The sequence below is a fragment of the Anopheles maculipalpis genome, chromosome 2RL (assembly GCF_943734695.1).
Source record: "Anopheles maculipalpis chromosome 2RL, idAnoMacuDA_375_x, whole genome shotgun sequence".
Taxonomy (NCBI): domain Eukaryota; kingdom Metazoa; phylum Arthropoda; class Insecta; order Diptera; family Culicidae; genus Anopheles; species Anopheles maculipalpis.
The window spans coordinates 27461936-27487660 of NC_064871.1; the positions used below are offsets into that span (position 1 = coordinate 27461936).

The 25725-nt window shown below is 40.8% G+C and overlaps 4 protein-coding genes across 7 annotated transcripts; 2 read left to right on the forward strand and 2 right to left on the reverse strand.

Annotated features, from left to right (window-relative positions):
• Window positions 1-618: 618 nt before the first annotated feature.
• LOC126559054 (synaptosomal-associated protein 25) lies at window positions 619-14149 on the reverse strand. Of its 4 annotated transcripts, none has more exons than XM_050215160.1 (8): window positions 13964-14149; window positions 12381-12474; window positions 12183-12224; window positions 9615-9663; window positions 5873-5990; window positions 5673-5801; window positions 5041-5185; window positions 619-681 (listed from the first exon to the last, which is right to left on the reverse strand). In XM_050215160.1, the coding sequence occupies exons 2-8, from the start codon at window positions 12471-12473 to the stop codon at window positions 619-621; spliced, it is 639 nt and encodes a 212-aa protein (XP_050071117.1). In that variant the 5' UTR covers window position 12474; window positions 13964-14149. The 4 variants fall into 4 exon arrangements, with proteins under 4 accessions (XP_050071117.1, XP_050071115.1, XP_050071116.1 ...); XM_050215158.1 differs by lacking the exon at window positions 9615-9663 and adding an exon at window positions 7957-8005 and having other exon boundaries at window positions 13964-14146; XM_050215159.1 differs by lacking the exon at window positions 619-681 and adding an exon at window positions 1206-1687 and having other exon boundaries at window positions 13964-14144.
• A 470-nt stretch (window positions 14150-14619) lies between these two features.
• On the forward strand, window positions 14620-15368 carry LOC126559192 (SAGA-associated factor 11 homolog). The gene is made up of 2 exons (XM_050215315.1): window positions 14620-15070; window positions 15160-15368. The coding sequence occupies exons 1-2, from the start codon at window positions 14710-14712 to the stop codon at window positions 15345-15347; spliced, it is 549 nt and encodes a 182-aa protein (XP_050071272.1). The 5' UTR covers window positions 14620-14709; the 3' UTR covers window positions 15348-15368.
• Window positions 15369-16933: 1565 nt separating this feature from the next.
• LOC126559753 (major facilitator superfamily domain-containing protein 10) lies at window positions 16934-21602 on the forward strand. The gene is made up of 8 exons (XM_050215927.1): window positions 16934-17026; window positions 17118-17297; window positions 17399-17528; window positions 17640-17918; window positions 19944-20400; window positions 20466-21057; window positions 21118-21285; window positions 21362-21602. Exons 1-8 carry the CDS (start codon window positions 16957-16959, stop codon window positions 21589-21591), a joined length of 2106 nt encoding a protein of 701 aa, XP_050071884.1. The 5' UTR covers window positions 16934-16956; the 3' UTR covers window positions 21592-21602.
• A 738-nt stretch (window positions 21603-22340) lies between these two features.
• Window positions 22341-25398, reverse strand: LOC126565816 (prion-like-(Q/N-rich) domain-bearing protein 25). The gene is made up of 5 exons (XM_050223029.1): window positions 25221-25398; window positions 23379-23528; window positions 22864-23265; window positions 22619-22764; window positions 22341-22556 (listed from the first exon to the last, which is right to left on the reverse strand). Exons 1-5 carry the CDS (start codon window positions 25381-25383, stop codon window positions 22341-22343), a joined length of 1077 nt encoding a protein of 358 aa, XP_050078986.1. The 5' UTR covers window positions 25384-25398.
• Window positions 25399-25725: the final 327 nt, after the last annotated feature.

A 25725-nucleotide genomic window follows, 5' to 3' on the forward strand; every position in this document is an offset into this window, starting at 1 on the left:
AATGAAACCTAAGAGTATCGTTGTAATATGTTCACCGCCCGGCGTTATGTTGCGCTTCGGCTGTGTACTGAGGACATTGTATTGCATTTCGCTGTCTCAAAGGGTTTGTTGTGTGTAAAATTGCATGTATGCGTAATACGACCGTCTTATCAGCTTCACGTTAACGGAGCATCAATGTGTTTCTTGTTTTAAGCCTAGGAGCGTCCTTACACACTAATCAGCAAGCACGGTGGCGACGATTGACACATTCCTATTTTGATTCCCACACTCTCTCTCTCTCTCTCTCTCTCTTTCCATCTCTGCTGAACGCTCATTTAAATGCAAAGCACAGTCTAACACGTCCGGTTTCTGAAAGTTTGTTCCTCCAAACTGCAGGTTTGGTTTCCCTCCATTTTTGTTAGTGTTCATGTCCAATTTCGGTGCTTGTTGTTTGTAAATTGTAGGCGGTTTTCGCTTCAATTTACTCCGTCCTTTTAGAGGGGGACGGGGCAGATGTTTGACAAGATTACCAATCAATCTACAACCGAATGCCCATGTCCCATGTTTGTTGATGTTTGTATCGGCCGCCTAACGTCTCTTCTCCATCTTCTCCGCCCGTAGAGTGTGTGTTGTAACATCTTATTTCAGCAGATCGTGAGCCCGTTCGTTAGCCGCTGCTATCCTGGTGGCGTTGGAATCTCCCTACGGAAGTCGATAGCATACAGAGATAAGATCACTCACGCACGTACGCGGTTCGGTTTCGGTTGTTCGATGTGATTAGAGAGATAGTTAGGGCAAGTTAGTTATTGATCGGTGTGTGAAAAAGTTGGAATAAAAGGTGAGGTATTCGAAAAAATCAAAACATATCGTTTAAGTATTGGCTAATTTGGCAGTCGCTTCAACTACACAGTGAAAAAATATCAACGGAAAGTAGGTGTAGTTGTTTGGGGAGGGCAAATTTGTTGAACGAGTAAAAGAAGGCATTAGAGGCCGGAAACTTGCAGGCAATTATACTTCTCGAAGCCGCTTTTCAGCTTTTCTCATCAAATCAGCTTTTTTTTAAGTTTTGTTAGTACAAGTTTCATAATTGCCTACATTGTTTGTTCTTTAAGGCTTATCAACGTAAGATAGTTCAAAATTAAACCGAGAAAGATAAGAACAAAAATAAGAAACAGAGCATTGTATAAAGATAAAAGAGTTTTAAATAAAAGCAGTGATCAGATTCGTTTTAATGTTTCATAAACATTGTTTTATTCTTAATGTCTTTTGTGTGGGTCATATTTCCTTTCTGTTCTCTATTGTTTCCGCAGCATAATATAATAATATCACATCCTACATATATAGATATATAATAAGAACGAATTGACATAAAGAAACTTAATACTTAATAAATATGTTCCATTACACGCATAAATAGCAGTAGTATTAAAAAAAACTAAGAATGAATATACATATATATGTGTGTAAAGAAGTAAGAAAACTACCAACTTACATTTTTCGCGGTTTGTTCGTTTTTCGATATCCGTTTATGGAGGGAGGTAAAATAATAACGATAACCATACAAGTATATGTATATATATATATGTATAGATAGGTTGTGTATATTGTATATATGCACTTGCTATATATATACTCGGTACCCTTTTTATTTGAGAAGCGAGTGCGCTTTTTCATTGGCCGCCTTTATCCTGTCCTCATTTGATGCGCCCTAGATTGTTGGAAGAGCATTAAAATAACGATCATGTCACATGCATAAACATAAACATAGGTATATATAGTGTATATATATAGAGTATAGAATATAGTATAATGAAAGAGTAAGAGAGAGGTAAGAGCAATTGATTCTCAATCAGATTATTCACTGAAGTTGTACGCGCGAGGAACAAAAACGTTTTAAAACTAACGCAAAAACGCTTATATCGAAGAAAGAAATGCAACAATGAATTGTAAAAAAAAATCGAGGTAGTGCGCGTTATAACGAGGGGATCCTCTAAAGTAGCGTACGTGAATGGGAATGGGAGCACGAGATAACAGAACAGAAAAACATAACTTAAAAACAAAACACTGCTGGCGGCATTCGGGATCGCTCATTTTGTTCGACATGACTAATCCCGTGTTCGATCGAGTTAACGAACAAATTAAACTGGAAAACGTGAGGATGGAGAATCCAAGCAAAACAAAAATTAAAGGTCGCCCAATAGCACTTGAAAGGGTTAGATGCATAGGAAAGAACACGCTTGAATTGGTCGTAGATTTCATTCATACACCTGTAGAACAATGCGCTTCATGTATTGATGGAAGCTTTTCCTTCTAGCAGCAGCTAATCTTCCCTCATTAATAGCAACAAATCAAAAGCAGCAATTGCGTTTCATACCCAATGATCAGTTTTAGTACATTGTGATGTACAATAGCTTGTTTCGATTGATGAACCAACGCGCGGAAGCGTTGAGGTCCTTGCATCCTCGTTACCCAGCCTATTACCGCGGAAAGCGGTTGTAAAAAGCGCGCATAAAACAACGACAGCAATGAAACGAAATACGAATAAGGTTGGGACGAAAAAAATAATAGCACGAAAACAAATAACAGATTGTTGTCCATCCTGGTGATCGTGGGGTGTCAATTCAATGTTTTCCTCTTCCATCCTGGTTTCCATCTGTTTGGTTTCTCACTATCGTGGTGAGCGTATAGAACAAGTTAATTATCAACTTTGGCACATAGAAAACAGTGGGCTCTACCTACCAAACGGATAGCTTTTTTTTTGTGGGTCATAACGGATACTTACTCCCATCATACACACACACGCGTATTGGTAATGTTTCAGAAGGTGTTTTGGAAAGGAAAATTCACAATACTCTACCGTTTGGTTGCGAAGAAGTGCTATCTGCTAGTCGTGCAGCGGAAACTGTACTGCACACCGTAGCTTTTGACGTATAGTAAGTGGAGTCATAGCTCAGTATTACACCATAGAAAATATTTGTTTTTTTTTAAATAAAACATATAATAATTAACATAGCATATTATGGCGGACTTTTGCTGTTGCCCTCTCTCTCATTATGCCATTTGCGAAACGCGACTAAACTAAACATTTTTTTCATTTATAGAGGCTTTGCGTTTTAAAAAACTACATTCGTAAACTAAACACAGATAAAATACACGTATAAAAAAAACATAATTAACATCTTTTGCGCTCTAAAAATACGTCAAACCCTACGGTGCTCGTTTGCCGCCAACGCTCACACGACTAAAGCTTTGTTGTTTCGAGAGAAAACGATATCTCAAATAATTCTTCTCCCAGCGGTCCGTGGGGTTATCGCCAAAAGTTATGTTGCATGTCGGAACATTTAAAAATCGGGCTTGTCGTTTTGTTTTGATGTAAAGTTATATAGAAAATAAACAACACAATCAGCTAGCGAACAAGGATAGCGCAAAACGGGGAAACGAGGCATTAGAGAGAGAGAGAGTTGCGTTGGATTAGTTGTAAGAGGGAATATGATACAAAATCATAAGAAGCATGTTAACAGAATTGCGTAAAAACAACGTAAATTCGATCTCTTTTCTTGCTAACTATCAAAGATCCACTAATGTTTGTTTGTTTGGGGCGGGGTTCGAAAAAAAAACGGATCAACTACTCCTATCGAGTAGATAAGTAAAGCGTTTATCATTTCGGTTTATCATTTGGCGCTCTTTTAGGAGTGTGCATAAGCTACGAGCGTAATAAAACAACACTTTGAACACAAACAAAATCTATTTGAAAACGGAAAGGAGAACCTTGAAATAATTTTGGTTTGGTCAAAATGTGGGATAGTTTCGTCCCCAAATGGTCATAAAATTTAATACAATCGCGCAAATAGCTCGTTTCCGTTTGTAGCCTGTGTTCTGAATTCTGGACAGTTTTGCACTTTCGTTTGGTAACAGAAAAACGTCGTACACGCTCAACTTGAAAGCTACACAAACATTTACTATATATATAACACACCTTTCTATAGGTTCACAGGCGCATTAAGAATGAAAGATCGGTGTAGATAGAGAGAAATTACAGAAAAGACGTACAAAACGGTAGACAAACAAAAACGGAGCAGGAATGCACAAGAAAGGACAGAGCTTTTGGGGTAATGTAATGTTTAAGAAGGGTTGTGATTGTTGCTCGGGGGGGGGGGGGGGGCTCGGTGTTGCTTGTGCGTGTGTGTGTGTTTGTGTGTGTTAACAAACAATAACGGGACACAACAGTATACACACAGAGACGACAACAACGCGTTTCAACGACAGAACATAGATGCTTCTCCGCTACGCTCGGAATTAGTAATTGTAAAATAATTACGAACAAAAACTAGAACATAGTGGTACAAACATTGCGTTTCAATACCGAACAGGATATCTAATCCAGACAGAGAAAGAGAGAGAGAGAGAGACAGAGCGAACTAAAGGTGGCACACTAATGGCAAAGAAACATCCGTGTTTCGGAAAATGTTTCTTCAACAAATCAAGTAAATAAAATAACACAAAACTAGAGAAATGCGCAAGCACAAAACCGCTGTTTAGATAGCTTATGTTATGTTTTTATGTTTATGTTTTCTGATTGTTTTGTTGCACAATGTTGCTGCAAGTAGTGGTATTGTTTGGTAGATTTAGAGAAAACACCAACATATAAAACTCATACTAGTAATTTAAAGGAAAAAAAAAACCAAAAGAACGAACCAGTAGTAGGTAAATGGATAAAAAAAACGAATGCATGTATGTTAACGATGTAATAATCTGATCAAAAAAAAAAACTAAGAAAGATCATTCGGCTAAATATGTATAGATATAGAAGAAAGGGTCGGTAACATATATGATGCTTCGCCGTTTCTTTCTCGTTTCGTTTGCACTTTCTCTCACACTCTCTCACTCTCGCACTGCTCGACAACAACACTTCGCACCGGAACGAACGGGTGTTCAGCGAGTTCGCAGATCGGAGCAGTAGTGCGGCAAAGCGCGACCGGAAGTGTCCGTCTTCCGCGGCCACCGGCGATGGCAGTGTGTGGCGAGAGAAAGCCAACGGGCGGAGTGAAACAGGACACTTACCTTGCGATTGATTCTGTCGATCTGTCTGTTTTGATTCTCCAGCTCGGAGCCCATATCGAGCGCCATGTTTCGCAGGTTACCGATCATCGTGTTCACTTGTCCCATATTTTCCTCCATCTCATCCTCTCGGGCGTCGTTCGTGATCCTGCATGGTTGCAAAAGGGGTGCAAACAATGTGTTAGCGGGAGGCGTATAGGCACAGTATGGGGAGTGTTAAACAAAGTCAGTTATATCGTTGTTTTGAAGACTCTGCTGTGTAGTAGCATGGAAACTTTCGAAAGGATCGAATAAGTTACGCAAAAGCTGGGGATCTTTAACGAGGCAGGTCCTTAAATAATGATGATACCACCACCAGACACTGCCCTGGTGTGCAGCTAGGCAATCGTTCAGTCGTTCAAAATGTAGCTTTCTTTTTAAACAACAACATATACGTTGAAATGTGCGTAAAGGTGCTGACTGGCAATCTGAATGATTGCCATGAAGGACGACGCTTGAACTGTGTAGAATATTTATAGTCCATGTACTCACAAACGCTTCTGAGGCATAGACTCTCAGACAGATTCCTCTTATCCTCAAACGATTGCAGCGCCTCATAATAAATAAGTAATTAAGCAAGTAAAACCTCCTGTTACCTTCCGATGTAACCAGCCTGCGGGCCCAATCCATTACGATCGTCCATTACTCGCTGGGGCTGATTGTTGACCACCTTGCCATCATCATTACCCTTCCAGGTACCGTCGTCCTCTTTGAAGGATGCACTTCTACATATACAAAATGAACAATTATGTTAGCGAACGAATTAACCAAGCAGTGCACGAACAAATTAACTCACTTGTTGCACGGTAAGACACAGATACCGCAGCATTTTTCCATGCCACTTAAATTCTTCTCAGCTTCACGCATGTCGGCATTAATCTGATCCATGCCCTCCTCGATTCGGTCCAATTGTTCTGCGTTGTTTTAGTTAGGATTTCGCATTTTTTGCATGTTATAGAACACATCGTAAGATCATAAAGATCGCACATGAAGACAGAGAGAGAGATAGAGAGATAGAGAAAGAATGCCAATTATATTTTGTAAATTACACAGAGCGAAACACAGATCTCCGGGATCATTTTTAACAGCAATGAGAATTGGTAGTAAGTGATAAGTGAGCTGCTTATTGTGGACGGGTTATGAAATGCTTTTGTATATGATTGTATGTAGATCGATTTAGAAGGTGATTGGATCGAAAAGGGTTGTGGATGTACTTTTTGTGGGTACTGTGAACATTGTGCATTCAATATAAGGTGAAAAAGTACGGGCAATTCGTTCAAATAATGTAATTTCATGTTGTTGTTATGAAATGATAGAAATGTATGAAACCATAGAACAAAAACGTTTACAGGGTTAGATGCTATAGCATAAATAGTTAACGTGTAAAAGTAGTTATAGTGATGATAGTAATAGTAGAAGTAGAAGTAGTTGTAAGTAGTATTTAGTAGAATATTAAATAGTAGTACTATGTAGCGATAATATTTATTAGTATTGAAAGATAATAGTAATAACATTACTCGAATGTCATGCAACGTTCTACACTCTCAGGAAAAAAAAAAAACAAACGAAAACAACGGAAAATATTAACAAATACGGAACTCGAAATCGTGTAAAATAAAAGGATTAAGAAGAAACAAAAAAACCTAACAAATGGTGAATAAAAGTGTATTGCATTTAAGTTCCGCGGAAGAAACAAATAAGGGAAGTTTAATAGCTGACCACGCATCTCGAAAGGGGCAAAGTTCGAGCAAATAGATGGGATCATTCAAAACAATATTAAAAATAGTTATATTTTTAGAATGTGAATGTTTAACCAAAACGCGTGAAAGCTACAGTAATTAAATTGTTAGAAAAATTCGAAACCATTTCTAATGCTGCAACCAACAGAATTTTTGCAGTAAAAACACTTGTAAGAGATTAAAAAAAACTTGATACAAAAACAAACAAACCGAACCAAAACCGAAATCTAAAACTCTGTTTCTTGATACTAAATTTGCAAACATAAGTGCATCACAGGGTGAATGGTAGGATAACGTAATAATAACAAACTAAATCTTTGGGATTAAAATAAAACTAACACGAGAACAAAAATTCAACCTTCTCGGGAAAGAAATATACCAAAAAAGAACAATATATATATAAATAGATATTTAAATGTACTATCATCGTCGCTTTCGGTTTGATGTTGGATGGCTTTATAAATATACCTGTTTGTTGTGTTGTTTTATTGATGCAGATGCAGAGTTTAGAGTGAAAAGTGCTGTGCTCATTGGTACGTTTGTTTGTTTCCGATTGGTAAGTACTTGTAAGTATGTTTCAGTGGGTGAATCATCGTTAGTTTTGCTGGGTAAGTTAAGTTAGTTTCGTTGGTTTTTTGGTTTCTTCTGAAGTGATTTGTGATATTTTCTTGGCTGCCTATTTAGTTTAGTGGTTTGGATATACGTTCGAAACGTGCTGCACATTAGTAAGTACACGAATCTCATTCCGATTTGCTCACATTAACAAAAAAAAAAACCCCGTTGCACAATTAAACTGGTAATTTAATTCGTACGAAGAAGCGTAGGAAGAGTTAGAGAGAGAGAGAGAGCGAGAAATGTAAGTTTCACTTAATATTGTTGTACAATTTGTTGTGATTGGGGTAGTTAGTCATTATTATACACAAATCCGGATACTTTAACAAACGAATTGAAGAAACAAAGATTTGCAAGCAGAGGTTAGTTTCAGTTTTACTACCAACAAAAATATGAGATTTCTGTTATCTGTAAACTATCTGTTAAGGTTGTTTTCAGTTGTGTGTAGAAGTTATTTCTTTTATTATTTTTTATTTTTTGGTTTTTGTTATTGATTTGGTCTTGCTAACTCAACAGTGGATAAGCTTACCTCCTTGTTCATCCAGCATTACGATGGTTCGCATTCCCACCTCAGTGCTCTAGATCAGAAAATATCACAAATATCATCTTAGCATCGTACTTCTCACGTTCTAAATTGTGCGACAAACCAGTCGCATATTACAATTCTTACGTGTACAACAGATCATGTGTCTTATTAATCTTATTTATCTTATCGAGTAAATTGTGAGACAACCATTCATTTCTCTGAGTTTACCGCGATCCTCCTCCTCCTCCCCAGCTAACGTTTGCCAGCCATATTAATCAAATCGATCGCTTACACCCACAGTCATGTCAATCAGAGAGTACCTTTTGTTCAATTGAGTTTTTGAAAGTACAAAATTGGATTTTAAATATTGCTTCCTGATTTTACTACACATTGTTCAAGCTTTCAGTATTTTGTTAAGTACTTCTTACATCATACGCATGGTACGCAATCTTCCAGTTCCTTTTTTTTTTGAGCATTGAGCACGACACCACATTTATTGTTACGCTTTATGTACCCGTCATTTTATGAGCCGTCTATTTTCTCTTTTCGATATCCACAACACAGCACAAGAACACTCACAATGTCAAAATAAATCATAAACATAATAAGGCCGTTAATCAGTACTTCATGTACGGGACGACGTATGGAACGTAATTAAATAGAGAAGTAAAATCACAATTACACATAATACGAAGCGTACCTACGCACGAGAAAGCGACAGACGAAATGAAAATGAAACGTTCAATCAATCAAACTCAAGTCCAACTAAATCGAAAACGAAACAAGCTTACAATAAATCGAACATACTATGCAGAGAGTGCATAACCTACGTACACACTGCGCGTACAGGACGATGATTGGAGAGGTAGATCGAAAGGGCCAGGTGTGATCAGATTGGAAAGATCTGATAGAATCGTGAAAGGTGCAGCGAAACGGAACGCAACTAGTGCAGTGCAAAAATCGTAAATAGAATGTACAAAATATGATCAAGATACAAGATATACATAAAAGCAACTATATATAAGCAGCAGTTAGTGCGTCTGCATCTGTGTGGGTGTAAGGAGCGCTAGTGCGAGCAAAAGTTGAGAAACAAGAGAAAAAGGAAGTAGATTTATGAGAAAAAAATGTCAATATGATGGCGGTATACATTTTCTACCATGAAAAAAGTTTTCAAGCAATAGTTAAACAAACAAGAGCGTATAATTTTCAAGTTAATAAAAATAAATGAAAATCTAGTGCTTGGAAAAAGGACAGTGTGAAACACAAGGTTGATTTGGCGACATTTTCTTTTTCACAAAAAAAAAAAAACACATGGGCGGACAAAGGGGGGAATCAAAATAAATGGAATCATCGTGAAAAAGTACATCTCAGGGGGCACAAAACTGCAACATTGAAGCATTGGTGAAATATGCGCTTTGGAGGGAATGTAATTATGTGTTGAGCTTTCAGTGTCTGTTTTTATGATGAATAAATCAAAACGAAATGTGAGTTTTACATGTGTTTGCGGTTTGAAATGAGGAGTGTGTAGTAAGTAAGTGGTTCATACATTCAAACAACATATGTTGTTATGTAAAATTAATTATGTTTTTTTTCTGCATTCCAAAGGATTACAAATATAGATAGATAATGTATAGAATGTGTCCAATGATATGATGACTCACCTCCCTGATCGTCAAGGGCCACCAGGGTTCGAATCCCGGCTTCCTTGCTCTATTTTTGTATGGCGGCATTTGGAATAATCAGTAATAAGTGTCATTTGTTAATTGTTCTGCGTATACATGTAGTGATGGAGCGTACGGGTTTTTTTTTTTGGTTTTGAATAGGTTTCTGCTTGTTCGTTTTGGATTTTCCGTAAACGCGTAAACACAGATCGTTGCGATCGGCAGAGGATATTGATGGTAGCGTTGTTTGAATTTTGTCCTTGCGACCAAATCATCATTATATATTATCCTGTATCGATCGATCTGCTAAGCGTATGTTTTGGTACATATATTGATGTGGCAGTTATTGTTATTTGTAACCTGGCGCGGATTCCGTTCTTCTTTTTCTTTGACCCTGTATAAGGTTATTATCGATGATAAGCTAATATCTTTAGAATACAATTTGTGCGTGTCCGTTCATTTCATAAATTCGCACACTTGAGAAAATGCAAGACATTGTTACAAAAAGAGAGCCAATTCGGTTCAACAGACTTTAAAAATTAAACATAAATCACCAAAACACTGAACATAAATTCAACTCACGAAGGATAACTTTATTCTGTGCCCTTAATACAAAAAAACACACACACACACAAAACGATAAGAAGATTGTATAGCTTCGGTGTAAGATAATTTAACAATGGTTTAAAAAAATCAAAACACTGTTTAACAACTTTACAAGACCCAGCTCCATTCGAGTGCTTGTTATAGTGTTAATGATTTTGAGCAGATCGTGGATATTTTTATTTATATTGTATTAGCACATTGCGCACAATTGTTAATAATACGTTACATTACAGTTACATTCATTTCAAGATGTAAAAAAAATATGTAAAAGCTATGAAAACGTAAACAATTAACACATACATATTAGAAAGCATTTCTCGGTTCGTTTAAAGGTAATTACTACAAACGAGCAAATAGGCAAAATTTATGTAGCAACACACCGAAAACGAACAAAAAGTTGAGTTTTTTTTACATATATCAATTGATCTTTGCTGTATGGTACAGTTATTTGTTTAAATATTACAATAAATCGTATAAATAAATCATAAAGCAATATTGAATTTATGTTCAAGGTGTTTAAACTAAATGTTGCTTCCTTGTGTAACACATGGGAAACAATTGTAAAAAATATAACAATAAACGATCCACTCGGACAAATCGTTGAAAATCGGTATCACCGGAAGAGCGGAAATAATATCAGTATCAGATACTCATGCATCGCAAAGTTTTCGTTTAGTTTAGTAGGTTCTAGAGTATTGTAAAATAGATAGCAGAGCATAAGGTGATAGGTATCGAGAGTAGCTCTAATACAAGTGAAGGACAGAATAGGAAAGAGAAGAGTTATTGTTTCTCTGTATTCAAACTTCATCCAGCCGTGGTTTCATTCTGGAGGAGAAGAAATTTTAGAATTTGTGATGGTGACGTAAATAGTTAGTACGATCGAATGTTAGACATAAGTATAAGTCATATAGGCATGCAACATAGATCAGGACATAATACAAACACACGCAGCCTCAACAAAAGGATATTAAACGAAAGGAAAAGAAGAAAAAGAAAACAACAACACAGATGGAAGTAAATTACAACACGAAAACAAACGAAGAAGATAGAACCTAACGCATAATTCCTGACCAATTACATTTCTTACGGCAAACGGAAAAAGGATACTGGAGGAATGGAGCATTATTTTGTTCTTTTGGTTATTTTTTGTTTTCTTAGGACGATTGCTTAAGGTTGCAAATAATACATTGAATGCTTGTTTTTAACTCATTAAGAACTCTATATTAAAACGCGACGCAAAATCAAACAAATAACATGAGAAAGTTGAACATCGAAAAAGTTGTTTTTTTTTTGTTTATGGAAATGTAACATTTATAATTATTGATAAAAAGAAAAACCAACCAACACACCAATACACACACACACATACATGAACTTTCTATGTTTGCGTCACGTATTGCAAAACTTTATTTCAAAACTAGGAAAAATAAAACACGTTTTGTAAAGAAAACTAAAGAACACATCAAAGTGGAGACAATATGGCAGGCTTTGGGTACAACAGGACAATTTAAATTGACATGACTTCCTGGGGGTGGGGGGGGAATTGAAAATCCAATGACAGAATCGACAGAATCTTCGATCGAATCGAATGAGCGAAACATAGCATAATAACGAACTAGGAGTTTTACTATATTACTAGTTTGATGTAGTAAAACAAAATCGATTTAAATAACGCAACTTTACCGGAGGATTTGCTTTTTTTTTTTGTTTTGCTTCAGGTGGCTATTTCAAGCATTTGAACATTTGAAATTTACCGCGCGCGCTTTCTCTAAAACGCATACGCGGTACTAAATTTGTAAATAAGAAGGCAGTCCTGCAGAATCATTGCGTGAAGTAGTAGAAGTAGTTTGTGCAGTTCCTCTATTTAAATACACTTTGCATCCATCATAATCATGTTTGTAAAGGAGCTGTCCCGTAATGGTAATGCGACACAAAACAGGGAAGAAAATGGATTGTTCTTACCTCCTCACATAGTGCCAGCATACGCCGTGTACTGTCCAACGACTAGGGATGACGACGGAACCATCGAGCCATGAAAGAGTACACAGAAAGCATAGAAGAAATTGTTTAAATACTATACAGTGTTGGGCGCATAGGGCTGATTTTGCTGTGGCAGATGTTGGGCCGGCAGCCTTTTAATGAAGTAGCGTGTTCCATTACCTCATCGACAACCTGCTGCTGTTTAATTTGGAGCTCCTGCAGCTCGGTTTTGGGTACTCCTGCCCCATTTTCTGCGGGTGCTGCAGCCGGCATTCTGTAAATGAGAAAGTTTATAAATATCATGTTTGTATCTCCGGCACACACACACACACAACGATAAAAGAGGTTTTATGATTAATACTGCTGTTTCCCACACTGGAGCCCCACCAAAAATAAAAATCAATTACCTTAATGCATCGAATTATAAGCTGGTAATTACTAATTCAAAACCTATGCTTCATGTTTGCCATGACAATCGATTGTTCGAATGCGTAATGCGTATTAAATGTTAATTTTAATAACAATAAATTTTAAATTTGCTTTCAAATCAGATAGTCCATTATCGTTTAAGCATTGCCGAAGCCATTGTCAGCACGAACCGCAAACAAAGACTTCCGTTCGCATCATTGTGCCTCATATCAAAAGGTTTTATAAGGCATCATTAAGACGAAGGAGCCGACTTTGGCCAGAGGTGTTGTTAGACTAAGGAATTGTTTTTGCCTCGTAGTACATCTATGTTAACCTAAGCCTCAAGCAATACCCAATGCGAGAGGCGAACAAACAAAACCTAAAGGTTGCAATGTCGCTTTTTCAGCGCCGAAATGACAAAAATCGAGCATCATCAGCACATCTCCTTGGAGCCCTTCACTAGGAGGGGGCTGTCTTTCTAGGTGCGTACTCCCCAAAAAATCAATATCATAAGGTTTGGGATACGGTAAAAAACAACACAACCGGGAAGGGCTGATTTGAGTATGCGCCAAGCATCAACTTTATCTGTGGTGTGGCGTTGCATTGGTCCCGCTCTGACACCCGCGCACTAAACGGCGCGCCTGTGTGTGTTTGTGTCTCATCCTTTAAACGCAATGACTGCGGTCTTCTCTCGTCCTGTCTCAAGGATATGATGGGGCTCGGGGGGGCGAGTAAAAAGGACATAAATTAGCGCTGGGAATTCGAACTCCTCCTCCGCTGTCGTCTTCCCTGTTTTAGCCTGGCTGTATCCTTTTATTTTAATAAAATGCCAACCGCAAAAAATACTCCTTTTGTCCAATTGTCCAGAACAGACGGACGGTAGTCGTTCGTCTACTTTAGACTTGACCCTGAAACGATGTCGCTGTATACGTGTGTGTGTGCGTAGCGCGCGGCCACCCGCATAAGGACATGTGTGTGCCAAAACAGTGCCAATTCTAGCGTAGTGCTGCGCTTCATGCGTGCGCCAAGAAAGGGCGTAGCACAACATCGTACACCGATGGGGATAAAGCAGGCACACCTTCACACAGAGAAAAAAAAACGGATCTCCGTACCAGCTTCAGATGACTTCATCTCGTACGATTCAATTAAACCGAACCGATATCTTGTTTCTGAGTCACACCGCTGTGTTTGGAGGCTCACAGATCACCACCGCCACCGAATCATCATCACATTCCATCACCATCGCCCGCACAGCTAGGCACAGCACAGTACCATCGATTTTTTTTCGCAGATGCCACCCAGAAATGAAAATGAAAATGCACTGTAGAAAGCTACTAATTGTTCACCTAATTTACCTGGTTTAGTTTGGGGTGGTGGTCGAGGAGAGTTAAAGCGTTGAAGAGAATAACACACAAGCTGCTTCGGAAAGCGATCGACAGAGGTTTTGGAAAAGTTTGACGCAGACACAATTTTCACTCTTCTGTTCCGAGCACCAGTTTCGGTTCTAGCACAGGTTTCGTCCAAAACTGCGAAGGCTTTGACGTTTTCGTTAAAAAACTGCGGTTGGGGTTGACGTTTTCGTTGAAAAACAAAATTAACGAACGTTCAGTTTAACGAATCTTCGTTCGATGAATACGTATACGGAAGATTATGAAAAATACTATATTGCTAAAATTTAAGCTTAATTAGGTACATCAGCTACTGCAAAAATATAAAACTCGGTATACTATGGCGTTAACCGGATTCTCCTTCACCAGCGTTAAAGTAGACTACAAAAAAAACAACCACAACACTGTTGTAGCATGAAGATTCGTGCATATTCAAAAGTTTTATTTTATTCCATTACGTTGTTTTTGCATGCTTTTACAATAAAACCTGCTCAAAAACTCTGAGTTTACAAATAAACAACCCACTGCAAAATTTCTACTCTATTCAAAATCAACCATTTTTATTCTACATTTTCCTATTATCCAAATTGATGATCGCAAGCTCTACCACAGTTCTCCGTTTCGCCGACAGCTGCTTGTGATTGTTTTGTTGTGTATTTTTTAGTTAATTACCATCGGCATTTTCCTGCAAAATTTAAACCCCAGCAAGCAGAATGAGTGAGACCGACGGGATCCACATAGAGTACGCGGACGAGCAAGAACTGATACGGGAATTTCGTCGGTTTATGAGTGACCCCGAAACGAGAGAAAAAGCTGCCAACTATCTGTACGAGTCCCTGGTGGATGAAACCATCCTTGGGATAGTGTACGAGGTGCATCATGCTTTCAAGACGGGTTCCGGTGCGGCAGTAGAGGGCGAACCGGAGGACAGCAAACCGTACACGATCGTTGACCAGCCCGACATGGACGTATTCGGATCGTCCAACACTAAGAAAGCTATCGACTGCCACTGTCCGAACTGTAATCGTATCGTAGCCGCATCGAGATTTGCTCCACATCTGGAAAAGTGCATGGGTAAGAGAATTCTCCCACAAACCACCTCAACCTGGTGTGAGTTGTGATAGAGTTTGAGATATCTAACGCACCAATTCGCAACATTTCAGGTATGGGAAGAAACTCATCGCGCATAGCGAGTCGACGTATAGCGAATACGCGTGACGTAGGTACCGGCAATTATTTCGGTGGCGATGAGGACGATGAAGACGATGCCGATTGGTCCGGCGAGAAGAGGAAAAAGAAAATCTCCCAAGTGCGTACTAATGGGAGTAAAAAAAATGGCAAAACCTCATGAAAGTAGGTGCACGTATGGGGTTGAAAGAACGGGAATAGAGAGCAGCAGAAGAGCACCTGCGTGTAACTACATACATGCGTGATGGTTATATGGACTGAGACGAATGCAAAGGAGCAACCCCCTACGAATGAGCTGCGAATGTGGTATGCATTCCAGACTTTATGGTTTAAACAGAACCCTCGTTTAACCTTAAACGATTCGGTAGAATCTCATCACCCATACCCAATGTATTGCACATGCACTTTGCCAGGGTAGCAATTATTGCCAAATCAACTTGTTTTCACAATAACCACTAGACGCGCGTGAGACACATTATATTGCTGTAAGCATCTACTCAAAATATCGTATGATGTTGTGATGTGAAAACCCGTCTAATCCTATAAACGGCAGGGGCACATGAATTGAACATAACTTCCAAGTATATCTGTATAACTTTATAAGTACACAAATTAGGTTAGGGTAAAATAAATTAATGATGTGAAATAAATTCTCCACTAGCGTTCTTCGTCTACATGTCGGGCAAACGTATATGTTTCACTTCGTTGAATTCGTTCCTATGTAAATAAAGCAAGATTTTCACATTGATAGGATCTTTAATTTATGTGCTTAGTAAATCATTAAATCATATGACCAACTGATCCGCGCGCGCGATCTGGTTTACTTCATTCGTCTGATGCATGGTTCGAATACTGTCTACGTAAATAGATCAAGTGCAGTATTTGTGTGTGTGTCACCCCCGCTCAGCCGTAATTTAATATCCAGAATTTATGTGTGTTTATTTTTACCGATCATTCTACCAGATGGACAGACGCCCAAAACCACCAACAAGGCAGCAAAAACCGCGGAGTACGAATTGTTTACTTTTTGCATTAATTTCTCTCTCATTCATCCAGTAACTACAGTATTAAACCGATCGCCGTACAGTTTTACTACTCTCGCGGTTTTACTACCAAGCTCTCGCTCTCGTGCGCGCTCCCCACAACAAACATTGGTCGTTGCGTTCTTGATTCAAAACTGTTTCAGACAGCCTGGTGTGTAGTTCGAATCCACGAACACGATACTACCGTGGGGATCGTTGCTATGGCTTCCGCATCCGGCGTACTGAGGGAGAAGCAAGCCGAATAGTGATGGAAGCAACCAGCAAAGCTTGTTTAAAAAAGAGTGCGACATCTTTGGTTACGGTGAAGAGGAATCTGCACTTCAGAACCAGTTTAGTTTTGACCCAACGATCGCTTGCTGCGCTAACCGTGATATCCGTGTGTTGCAACATGATTCATTCGAACGTGCCTCCCCGTGTACAGTGCTGTGTTATGATGAGATCATAACTTACCATTCGACGAAGCATACGCAATGAGGTAATGCGTTATTTCTAAGTCCCCCGCACAAGGAATGCATACGGCTTAAATCCCATACGGCGTCAAGGACGGGGCCAGATTTAATTTATTCATGGTGGTGCGTGGTGTGTTTATTGTTGATTTAGCAGGCTGGGCCAAAATAATACAAAAACAGGAAAAATCAAAGCGCTCGTTGGTGGAGCGTGCTACTCGTTGGCACCAACCAGTTCAAAACGCTTGGTAGTGTAAAAATTGCACACATTACGACCAAGACCATGACCGTACTGTGCTCCCATCACCGGATAGTTGAGAAGGAACCGTCCAAAGTAAATCCACGTTGGAGATGTAAGTAAATGTTATAGTACCGTCATTGTTGGCACGAAAAACACTGGAACTCACCATTCTGTCTTATCGTTTTCCTCGGCCTTCTTTCCAGCATGCACCGTGTTCTCGTTACTGCTGATTGTTTCCTCGTGTTTAGTGGTTAGTTTCAGTCTGCATGGTTTAATTGCCGACTTCAAGAACCATTGCTTGCTTAAGGCAAACCTACATATCGTAGAGATAGCAGGCGATAATGGAACCACTTCCGGTGGAACGAATGAAACCGTTGCACAGTGTAATGTTACTTACGCAAAAGTGTAACTAAAACGTACAAGCATACTAATTTGTTCTTGATTTTTTACACCCCCCCCCCCCCCCCTTCCCCCGGGTTTTCAGATGGTATTGACGAATATTGGAGCAACTGGAACAGTGGAACGTATTGCGACACACTGAAAAATATGCCACTCTTTCAGGCTATAAGTTGCATTATTTGGCTAGCACTTTTCCTCGTTCACGGTCCGGGAGGGTAAGTGACAAACGGTAAAGAGCAGGAAACCCGTCTAGTGCACTTTCCTGCTCGGTACACTTGTATGTATTTCATTAACCATACCGTTTATTTCTCTCGTATGCTTTCCAGAATCCTACCACAACCCTGGCGTATCGTGTTTCCATCGCTAATATTTTTCCTATCCTGTTCTATAGTGTCCTTTGTAACGGCAAGCTTGATTACAGAAGGGCTAACGCATTTGTGCGGCGAGTTTCAAAAAGTGGACTCCGTGCGCGGTCTTAGCTGTGCCCGGCTAATAGTTTACTTTTCGCTCGTTCAGGACAACACAACGCTTGTGCAGGCGGATAAGAACTTTTTCCTAACACTCGTATTTTCCTGGCTATGGTTTGGTGCTACCGTGCTAGGACTGTTCATAATACTGCTTCGGATACTTCTTATGCCGGACTTTGAACTGTTTCGCGTGGTAATTTCGATGCACGGAGGGCGCAAAGGTTCGTAAGGATCGATACGATAAGGAGGATCGATCGATGGTTGGTGTTTCGTTTGATTTAATCCTTTTCCTTTCTTCCCCCATGAACCGTAGATCTTCCTATTCTTGCGACAAACAAGCGGACCAGTTGTGATAGTTCCGTACTTTGATGTTTAATTATGGTGAATAAATTTTGACTTAGGGAACCACGTGTGATCGCGGGCATACTATAGTGATACTAAAAAATGCGTTCTTTTTCCTTTCGCTTAACTATGCTCAGAGTAGCCAGGTTTTACTGGCTTAGTTTTAGGGCATTTTTTTGTAATTAATATTTAAGTGATTTTCAAGAAATAACGTTCAATAAACTTTTCATGACTGCTTAACGGAGTGATTGCTTCTTTGTGTGGAAAACAGAAGAGAACATTTGAAGAGTAAATTTTCAACAAAAAGCAAACAGGCAATTAGTACTAACACGTGTTGTTAGTTTATAACGAAAACCATTAGCGATCTAGAGTTTGCCACCATCCGTGATTGGAATTACTCATACCTGAGAGAGTCATTCCTGTGTACTAGAGAAAAACCTAAATGGTATTTTATGCCATTCTCGTCGAGTTAGTAATCTTTACTGTTAAACGCTATATACCATTTTACTAATAGCAGTAAAATAATTGAACAATAAATCCTTCATTAAAACCCGCTACAATCCTTCGTTGTAGCGATTCAATTTGAATGGTTCCGTTCAACATTAAAGTCATAGTCATAGCCTTTTTTAATCCGTTTTTTCTTTAAATATTCGGGGAAACAATCGGCTATGAACTAATGTTTCAGAATATGAACATTTTGCGTAAATTGATTTTACAAACTGTCATGCTTCTGTGCCGGTCGGCACCGCCCGTGATGCCGGTGGCTGTCAACGCTTGTTGAGGCTGCGGAACAATACGCAACAACAATGTTTCCATCAACAATGCTGGTATACTGTTGATAGCCTCCTACACACAATACACACGCACGCAATGTATCTACCAGGTAAAGATCGTCAAGACATCATATCTCTGGGAATTGGGATCGTGCTATTAAGGGGAAGGAGAAGCGGGCGGAGATTGCGGCAATCGAATTCGCAAACAATCGTTAGCTGTAGTGGGCCGTATTGCTATCTGCAACATAAACACACCCAGCACAGGCGGGCACGTACAAGTGATTATTTGTTTTATCGTCAACGAGTTGATTAGTGCTCTCTGAATGGATAGACACATCCGCTGATAATAATGCTCTGCACGGCTCATTACTTAGCACGGTTGTTTGCGTTAGTTTTCTTCCACCCTCGTTTACATTGGACGTGTGTTTGGATACTCGCAATGCACGCATTGAATCTTGCCCAGCAGCAATAGCAGCATCACTAGCCGAAATCGTCACCACTACAGAGACACTACGTATGCTCGGACCCGGAGTAAGATCGATGCTTCTTGTAGGTTGCGACGCCTTCGGTAGCATAAGGAAACGGTACACGACAGCACAACACGACGGAGCGGTAAAAGTGAAAGTACGATACACATAGCTTGTAAAGTGATCCGGTTGTACGTTTGCTGTATTGGTCTGAGATATCTTACGCAGCTGTTTTAGCTCACCATCTTCGCGATCGCGAGACAGTGTTGAGACGGACACGCGTTCGTTCCTTATTGGTTTGCAAAGAAAGCTGTAAAACACACAACGTAACAGTGGTTTATAGTTCTCCATACGAAACCCCCGATGCTCTTGTAGTATTAGGTTAGGTGTTCAGCGATCGTGTCGATCGATTCACATTACTGAGTGGTGATTGAAAAAGGTGATCATATTAAGAGCTAATTTTCGCGAAACATTTCATACGCCATTTGTTCAAAAGCATTCGTTCCCCATTGCAAACATCACAAAGCTCCGCTCGGTTTAATTTCCAGTTAATATTTTCATGATCTTTCTTTCCCTTATAGCCCACCAACAAACATGACGTACAACTTGGATGAACTGAAGAAACGGTCCGCCGTGTCCGCGCCGTCCCACAACATCGCCAGCAACCTGAAACCCGCGCCCAAACATGAAAAAGTGCCAGAATCGTCGAAAAACATCACCGAAATCACTCGCACCCATGGGACAGCGTACGTGATCTTCTTTTCGCTGCTGCTAGATCTGCTAGCGTTCACCATGATACTGCCACTGCTTCCGTCCCTGCTCGAGTATTACCGGAAAAATGATAACCAACTGTACGGCTATCTGGCGGACAGTATTAAGCAGTTTCAGGTGTGGATCGGAGCGCCTGAACGCTTCACAAGCGTTCTGTTCGGTGGCGCACTAGGATCCATGTTCAGTTTTCTCCAGTTCCTGAGCAGTCCAATTGTCGGTGCTCTGTCCGATTATTATGGTCGCAAACCACTCATGCTACTGTGCGCGGTAGGTGAAAGGTGAAAGTAAGCTCACGAGCAAACCGTTTAACCTTTTGTTTTTCTTTATTTTAGACCGGCATTGCGGCTTCGTACGGGATTTGGGCGTATTCGGAATCGTTCCTGCTGTTTGTGATAGCTCGCTTCGTCGGTGGCATTAGCAAGGGCAATGTATCGCTCTGTATGGCCGTCATAACGGACGTTTCGAACCAACAGAACCGTGGCAAAGCGATGGCCCTGGTTGGGATTGCTTTTTCACTCGGGTTCATAGCGGGCCCAATGATTGGTGCTATGTTTTCGCGGCTTTCGGACAAAACGAGTGCGTTGTGGTTTTTCGCACCGGCCATGTTTGCGATGCTGCTAGCCGTAGCCGACATTCTGTTTTTGGCGCTGTGCCTGAAGGAAACGCTACCGAAGGAGAAGCGATCGACGCGCATCATCAACTCACTATCGCACGCTATCGATCACATCAGTATTAGAGCGTTGTTTCGCTTCTCGGCGGTGGAAAATTTGTCCCAGAAGGATGTGCGCTCGCTGAGGAGCTTGGGTGTGACTTACTTTTTATACCTATTCCTGTACTCCGGACTTGAGTTTACGGTAACGTTTTTGATGTACCACAAGTTCGGATACACGTCGATCGATCAAGCAAAGGTGTTTCTTACTACAGGTGGGTAAAACAAATTGATCGATTGAATATCTTTTTTTACAATTTAAATTATTTTAACAGGTGTACTAATGGCGTTGCTGCAAGGTTCGGTAGTGCGCCGGCTTCCCGATCGGTTGGTAAAGACTTCCGCCGTATTTGGTCTCTATTTAATCATTCCTGCCTTCATCATCGTCGGGTTGGCCGAGTCTTCCCCCATGCTTTACCTGGGCATGATCCTGTTTGCCATCTGTAAGCATTCTCTTGCCATTTTTAGACAATGAAATTCATCACAATTCAAATAAAATGCTCTTTCTTCAAATTTCAGCCACCGCCTTTGTAGTAACGTGCATGACTACCATCACGTCCAAGTACGGTGATTTCCATCAGAAAGGTACCGTGCTGGGAGTGTTTCGATCGCTCGGTGCGCTGGCCCGTGCGGTCGGTCCGATCGTTGCATCGGTGGCATTCTGGGGTGTTGGTGCACGGATAACGTACATCGCAGGAGGATTGCTGTTGCTGTGGCCCGCTCTTATGCTACAGTACTTAAAGCTGTGAATAATGTGAACCACCCCCACCGTTATGTCCATTTTGTTTTTTGTTTTTTTTTTTGTGGCTTTTGTATTGTTATATATGAGCGTATATCTATATATTTATAAAAAACAATCCGGATCGATATTTTTTACAGTATTCTGTAAACTTCTTCTGTGTACAGTATTCCAACATGGTCGTGTTGAGGTGGTTTTGAATCTCCGGTTAGTGTACTGTTTTTCTGAAATGATTCCAAAATCTGTATTGCATGATTTTAATGCGGATAAAATGGCAAAGTTACGGTAACTATTCTGCAACAACGAAAACAACAAAGCAGTATTGAACAGAAAATTAATGTGAAGTGAATCTGAAAAGGGTATCGAAAACAGTAATATTATGCTGTAGATAATTAGGTGTAGAAACAATTATCAAACCAACATCATTATTCTGTAACACAAAAGAAAGTCACATTTAAACATCACTTATACAAAAACGTGTTTATTTCTTAAGTACAATACGAATATAAACCACTTTCAGCATACGGCAACGTACCATGCTAAATAAGGAGTTCATTGGTTTCCATTTTGGTAATGAATGAATGAGGTGATTTTCGTTTTATTTATTAGCATGGAATTAAATATTTCGAGCTGCAGCTCCGTTGTTACTTTCAGTTACTGAGTATTTTTAGTGAAATACTAAAAGTATGAGATTTTTTTCATAAATGTTTTGGTGTAATGTGCTCGTGGGTTTTTTTTTTGGCGCCATATTTGTCACGGTCAGCTGAAGCCACCGCGACAGTTTCGCAGGATGAGCAGTGCCAACCCAAACAGTATGCTGCCGCGCTTCAGCGTGGAGCTACCGGAACAGATACCATCCACCTCGATCATATGATCGATACAGCGACAGCGTCCATGGAAGCAAGCCGTATCTCGATCGACACAATTATCGTTCACTTCACAGATTCCATTCAGATGCACCGAAGAAACACATTTCTGTGGTATAGAAAGAGCATTAGCGTTGAGGCGGTTATTAATAAGTAGAAAAATGTACATACAAATCCTGCCTCGTGGAATCGACTCGCACAGGTACATCGTCCCGCCGTTATACCGTCCGTACCGGTCGTGATGCGACACTGCGAGTGGGGAATGTTGTACAGACACTGAATATTTTCCTCGCAAAGATCGTAGATTTTGCTCGCAACTGCAAACGAAACGAAGGAGGAAGAAATATTATTAGCATTTGCAAATTGCGCGGATTTATTACACGGGTCGAAATAAATCGTGCGCATCGTATACGTACTGGGTAAACAACGATTCCGCTGCTCGTTTAGCACGTGACTGACGCGGCACGTACAAATCTCCTGCGAACAGCGTGAATTATCCGTTACGCATTCCTCGTCCCGGAAACATTGATCCCCTAGCTTGGCATCGTGCAGGCACCTGTTGCGGTCCGTGTTTGGATGTTTGCCCGGCGTGCACACACAGATCCCATCCCGGCAGTACGTATCGTTGCCGATGCAATTGTTCGTCAGGCGGCAGTATTCGCCCAGAAAGCTCGTCTTGTAGCAACGCTTTTCCCGCTCGACGTAGTGCGCACCGTCGACGCATTGGCAGGAATTATCCCGGCATTCCGAGTTGCCCGTGCTGAGCGTATACTGACACTGGTCGTTGTGTAGACAGTAGTCGCCGATCTCAGTTGCAGCTAGAGGAATGATTAAATAAAAGAAAGACGTTATCATAGATTGTTTCAATAATTTTACCAAAAAAAAAAAAAAGGCGAAGCAGTTAGTAAATGGCTAGTACTTCTGTTGTTACCTCTCAAGCATCGACGCGTGTTATTATTGTCTGTCACGGCAAAGTAACCGGCCATGCACGAACAAACGCCATACTCGTGGACCGAGTTGTACCGTTCGCAGTATGCCTGCACCGGACATTCATCGTCCGTGCGACAAACGTTGGCCGTTCCTGTGGGGTGGGGGTTGGTACGCAGATTTAAAAAACCAAAAACAGCATGCCGAGCGCATGAATCCATTAAAATATCATTCTATCATGCTTAATTTTACAGCACCGCTATTAAATAAGTATGTTACGAATCTTGATCCTCACTTGATATCGAACCTCGATCGATTGAATGCGCTTGCTTCCCCGTAGCGTTACCCTAGCAACCGCATGCAACGATTGCGTGTAGCAGTATTTTCACCACTTTACGCAAACCGAAACCGTGCTCCGATGCTTCAATCTCACGCACGGGATCGCATTGTTAAGGGATGAAGAGATAGCATTTTTTGTTTGGAATAATCTTTTACGTGCCTAAACAGTACACCGAAGTGCTCTTAGCCCTCATTCGATATGGTTTAAAAAACTACCCTTTGAGCTTGCTGTGTCTTACTGGTTTTCGCTTTACCACCACCGTCGTCTACATTGCTGAGAGGAGGGCCAATCATCATTGCTGCGTATTCAAAATCATACTAGACGTATGCAGGCAGGCAGAGAGGCCGATGTTATGTAAATCGGGAATAATGAATCCCGCATATTCCACCCTGCTCCACTTTGATCTCCATCCAGAAAGCCATTTTCCGCATATGGGATCCATTCCACTTCCGTCCGTATCGTTCTCTCTTCGCCTTGCCGTATTTAGCCGTCTCTTCAACCCCTTTACGATGACAGGGTACTAGGCTAGATCATTGAAACGGAAGTACGCGAAGGCCATGGTGTATGGTACACACCTTTAAAGTGCAACATGAGAGGGTGCAGTACTGGGGTTTGTGTTTTTTGTGTTATTTTCGGGATGGATCGAAACGCAAATGTGCGTTTCTGTTGAAGCATCTTCTTCCCTTAGCTGCCGTTTGTGTACCGTGAAGGCTACGATGTTAATAGTATTTTTGCTTCGTTTTGTGGCCAAGCGTTCTTTTTTTATAATGCTAATCGATCCAAATGCAATGTAGGTCAGGTGAGCGAACGTAACAACTTATTTAAAAATAAACTCTTCTCCCAAAAAACACACCAATAAAGCACACTTACTCCAATAGAGCAGCAAGTACACATTTGCGCACCTTTGGACCTTGCGGGTCGAAATGAATTTAATACCCATTTATTGCTTTACCCACCCACCTCTCTCTGCACACAATTCCCACCCCCGTAGAACAGGAATCTTGATCACCCGCGACGATTGACCATTTTTTAATCAGCCCGAATCAGGGCTCGATCACTTAAATTTTATTGTAAGGGCCATCCAATCAATTTCCCTCCGAAGTGCCAATCAATAATGATTAATGCATAGCATGGCACAAATCGGTTTTGTGCCTCCCTTCCACAACCCCCGTGAAAAATAGCCGATAGCCCATCCCGATAACGTGCCACAACAACCCACGGTTGGCCGGGGTTTTGTACTGCGCAATCGGTACGCATATTACATGCCCAAATCGCACGCGGTTTTGATAGATCTGTCTCCCCCCGGGGTTGAACGCACTTCCGCTGCACCTCTTGGTTGTAGTATTTCGGTCCGATATTGATCACACTATATTAGCACTTGTTATCTTTGCTAACATTATTTGAAGAATTTTTTGAAATGCTACGATATGTTGCCACACTTATTCCACACACTCAACGGTGCCATTTTAAATATTCACTCGCCACGGATCAACCATCACCACTTACGCCGTATAAACGTTTGACACCGCACAACACTTCCGATGGTGGCCAGTAGCACAAGGGCACAGGCAATGCCCACCGTCATCCACCACCGTAGACTTCCGGGCGTCGTTACTCGGTGGCTGTGTCGCCGTCTGTACCGACCGGTTGCGTAGATGCTGGTGCACATGGTGGGCACGCAAACAGTATTTGCTACGGTGTGGTAAGATCGCGTGGCGCCGACAACATCACGGCGCGGAATCGAATAGCACACTGATCCACATTTTCTCTTTTGCTCCCCGGTCAACGCCAACGGCGCGGGGGGAGGGAGATGGCAGATTATGATGAGGGGTTAGGAATCGAATGGGAAGGGAAGGTTGAATTCGCCTTCTATGTTGCTGCAACAACGCGATTGTGGTGGAAGCGCAGAGACGTCCGAAATAAAAAAAAACACACACACACACACACACAACCCCTCAATGCTGCGCACTAACAACAATGGAACGTGATGGAATTGCGCGGTCAATCTGGT